Below are 3,196 nucleotides of genomic sequence, written 5' to 3'. Positions count from 1 at the left end.
CCACTCATGGGACACAAACAGACATATCGCCGTCGCAAGAAGGACGCCGACTGTTTCCTGAAGAAGGAGTTCAAGGACCCGATTCCCAAGACTGAGGACTGCGAGTGCTCCGACGCGGATTTTGAGTGCGACTACAACTTTATTCGAAAGGATGGCGAATGCGAGAAGGCTGGACCGATAGTTGCCCCCGATGAGGCTTGCAAAAACGCTGGCCCTGACACCAGTTTCAAGGGATCTTCGGGCTGGCGCTTGATACCCGGCAACACGTGCAAGCGAAAGGACGGCTCGCAGAAGGATGACCCGGTTGACAGAAAATGCTCCGACGTTGTCAATTCCCCGGCGCCACCTGCAAGTGGAGATATCACTGCTACACAGCACATTTTCAAAGATACCAAGCTCAACGACTTTGAGAAAATCTATCTTGAGCGCGGCGACTCGAGCTCCGACTCGGACGAGACCGTCATTGCAAGGGCAGTTGAGTATGAAAATGATGGTTCGATGAGGGTCGAGCAGCGCGTGTACCGCACGCGGGACCACGGCAAGAAGTGGGACGAGATCTTGGAGAAGGAGGAAATTAGGGGCATCTATCCTCACCAATATTTCAAGGACGCCGTTTTCTTCACCACCAAGTCGAGGAAAGTTTGGTACACGATCGACCGTGCCGAGCACTTCCACGAGTTTGAGGCTCCTTCAGACCCCGGCTCCGGTAACCCACTGTCGTTCCATCCTGACAAGAAGGACTGGCTCATCTGGGTAGGCCAGAAGTGCGAGAAGGTGGACGGTAAAGAACAGTGCTTCAAGGAGGCCTCCATTTCCAGGGACCGAGGCGACAACTGGCGGACGGCGCTGCGTTACGTTCAAAAGTGCGAGTTCACCGGCCGCTCCACCTACAAGTTTAGAGATATGCGGCAGATTGTATGTCTCACCCACAAGCGTGAAGACAATGAATCCGACAACCCCAAAGTTATCGTGTCGAGCAATGACTTTTTCGAAGAAGATAAGCAGGTGCGCGAGTCGAACGTCAAGGACTTTGCGACTATGGCCGAATTCATTGTTGTCGCAGCCGAGGACAAGGAGCAGAAGGGACTTCGAGCGCTGGCCAGCCTTGATGGTGAAACGTATGCCGCAGCTCATTTCCCCTACAACTTTGAGGTGTCTCATCAGAACGCATACACCGTCCTTGACAGTTCTACGCATGCGGTAAACCTGTTTGTGGCTACTCAGTTGGAGAAGAATCAGCGCCAGGGCAGTATTCTCAAGAGCAACTCAAACGGCACGTCCTATGTCATGAGCGCTCCGAAGGTCAATTGCGACAACAATTACTTTGTCGATTTCGAGAAGATTATTGGGCTTGAAGGCGTCGTGCTCATCAACTCGGTGACGGGCAAGGACAAGAAGGGCAACAAAATCCTGCGCACTGAGATCTCCCACAACGATGGATCGCAGTGGGCATATCTCCCGCCGCCCAAAGCCGACGTCAACGGCAAGGCATACGGATGCAGCAGCACTTATGGTGACGAAAAGTGCGCACTTCACCTCCACCACTACACTGAGCGTCTCGACAAAAAGAAGACATTCTCAGCCGCCAGTGTGGCTGGTCTCATGTTTGGCTACGGCAACATTGGATCGAGCCTGGGTCCGATCGAGGAGGCAGATACCTTTATGACGACGGATGCCGGCATCACATGGAAGAGCGTCAAGAAGGGCGCCTGGACATGGCAATATGGCGACCAGGGTTCCATTGTCGTTTTGGTGCCGCGTTCGACCGAGGACAAAAAGGCCAAGACCAAGTCTATCTCGTACACGACCAACGAGGGCAAGGACTGGAAGGACTTTGAATTCAGCCAAGAGGAGGTCACGATACTCGATATCACCTCGATTCGTACTGGCAGCTCGCGCAACTTTCTCCTGTGGTGCAGGTCAAGCGATGGCAAGACCTTCTCCGTCAATCTTGACTTCACTGGCTTGACGGATCGTCCCTGTGTGAACCCGGAGAGCGGAGACTCAGACTACTACCTCTGGTCGCCCACGCACCCTCTCCAAGACAATGAGTGGTCTATTCGACCATGTCTTCCAAGTACCTCCGCGAAAGGAAAAGACCGCAAAATGATACAACGATCAATCGAATCGAGCATCTCTATGCCATCAGCAACTGCACCTGCACGAGGGCCGACTATGAGTGGTACGTTACATGATACTTCTAGTCTACTAGCAAGGGCTCCACCATACTAACATGAACACAGTGACTACAACTTTGAGCTTGACCCCCATAAGCAGTGCAGCCTCGTGCCCGGCAAGAAGCCTCTGTCCGCAGAGCAGTACTGCAAGGAGAACCCGGACGCCGTATCTTACTACGAGCCGACAGGCTACCGCCGCATTCCTTTGACAACGTGTGTCGGCGGCACGGAGCTTGACAAGATATCCGAGGCCCACCCGTGCAAGGGCAAGGAAGAAGAATTTGAAAAACTACGCGGCACATCGGGCGTTGCCATTTTCTTCGCCATCGTCATACCCATCGGCATCGCGGCCGCCGTCGGCTGGTGGGTGTGGCGCAACTACGGCAGCCAGTTTGGGCAGATCCGTCTCGGTGAGTCGAGCGGTTTTGACAATGACGCGCCGTGGGTCAAGTATCCCGTTATCGCCGTGTCGGCGGCCGTGGCCGTCGTGGCGGCCCTTCCGCTGCTCGGCTCGGCGCTCTGGCGGACGGCATCGTCAGCGTATGAGCGGGTGAGCGGCGGCGGCAGCGGCGGCGGCAGCTGGCTTAACGGCGGCGGGCAGAGGCGGTTTACCACGAGAGACAGTTTTGCACGGGGGCGCGGGGACTATGCATCTGTTGACGATGACGAAGGCGAGCTTCTGGGTGACGACAGCGATGAGGAGGTCTGAGGGGGTGAAAGAGGAACGACGAGGACAGGACTACGCGAGGGGATGGCTGGAGGGAACTGTTCGCTGTCCTAGATGCAGCGCTGGTTTGTTTTCACTACTGTACGTACTATGGAAGAGTTGATGACGTTTGGATAGGCCGCAAGGTGGACGGACATTATGTAGAGCGTATTCAAACCTGGATGACTTGCACAACCACGTTCCCTCCATCCCCATAGCTGCCACTACCTGACCGCAAGAAGCCATCATGTTGCTCCGTGTTTACCAATTGAGCCGGGGAACGGGGGGGCGGGCAGGGGGCCATGGTACCTTG

The 3,196-nt window shown here is 55.3% G+C and overlaps 1 protein-coding gene across 1 annotated transcript in view; it reads left to right on the top strand.

Annotated features, from left to right (window-relative positions):
• VDBG_05986 (vacuolar protein sorting/targeting protein PEP1) overlaps window positions 1–2,886 on the top strand; it is a gene marked incomplete at both ends in the record, with an annotated part of 4,689 nt that extends 1,803 nt beyond the window's left edge. The window contains 2 exons of the mRNA XM_003003498.1: window positions 43–2,054; window positions 2,244–2,886. Coding sequence (XP_003003544.1) covers window positions 43–2,054; window positions 2,244–2,886 — 2,655 coding nt within the window. The remainder of the gene's footprint in view (window positions 1–42; window positions 2,055–2,243) is intronic.
• Between the last annotated feature and the right edge of the window lie 310 nt (window positions 2,887–3,196).

The sequence above is a fragment of the Verticillium alfalfae genome, genomic scaffold, assembly GCF_000150825.1.
Source record: "Verticillium alfalfae VaMs.102 supercont1.7 genomic scaffold, whole genome shotgun sequence".
NCBI classification, from domain to species: domain Eukaryota; kingdom Fungi; phylum Ascomycota; class Sordariomycetes; order Glomerellales; family Plectosphaerellaceae; genus Verticillium; species Verticillium alfalfae.
The sequence above is the reverse complement of the archived record's forward strand: the minus strand, read 5'-3'. Positions and strand labels throughout refer to the sequence as shown.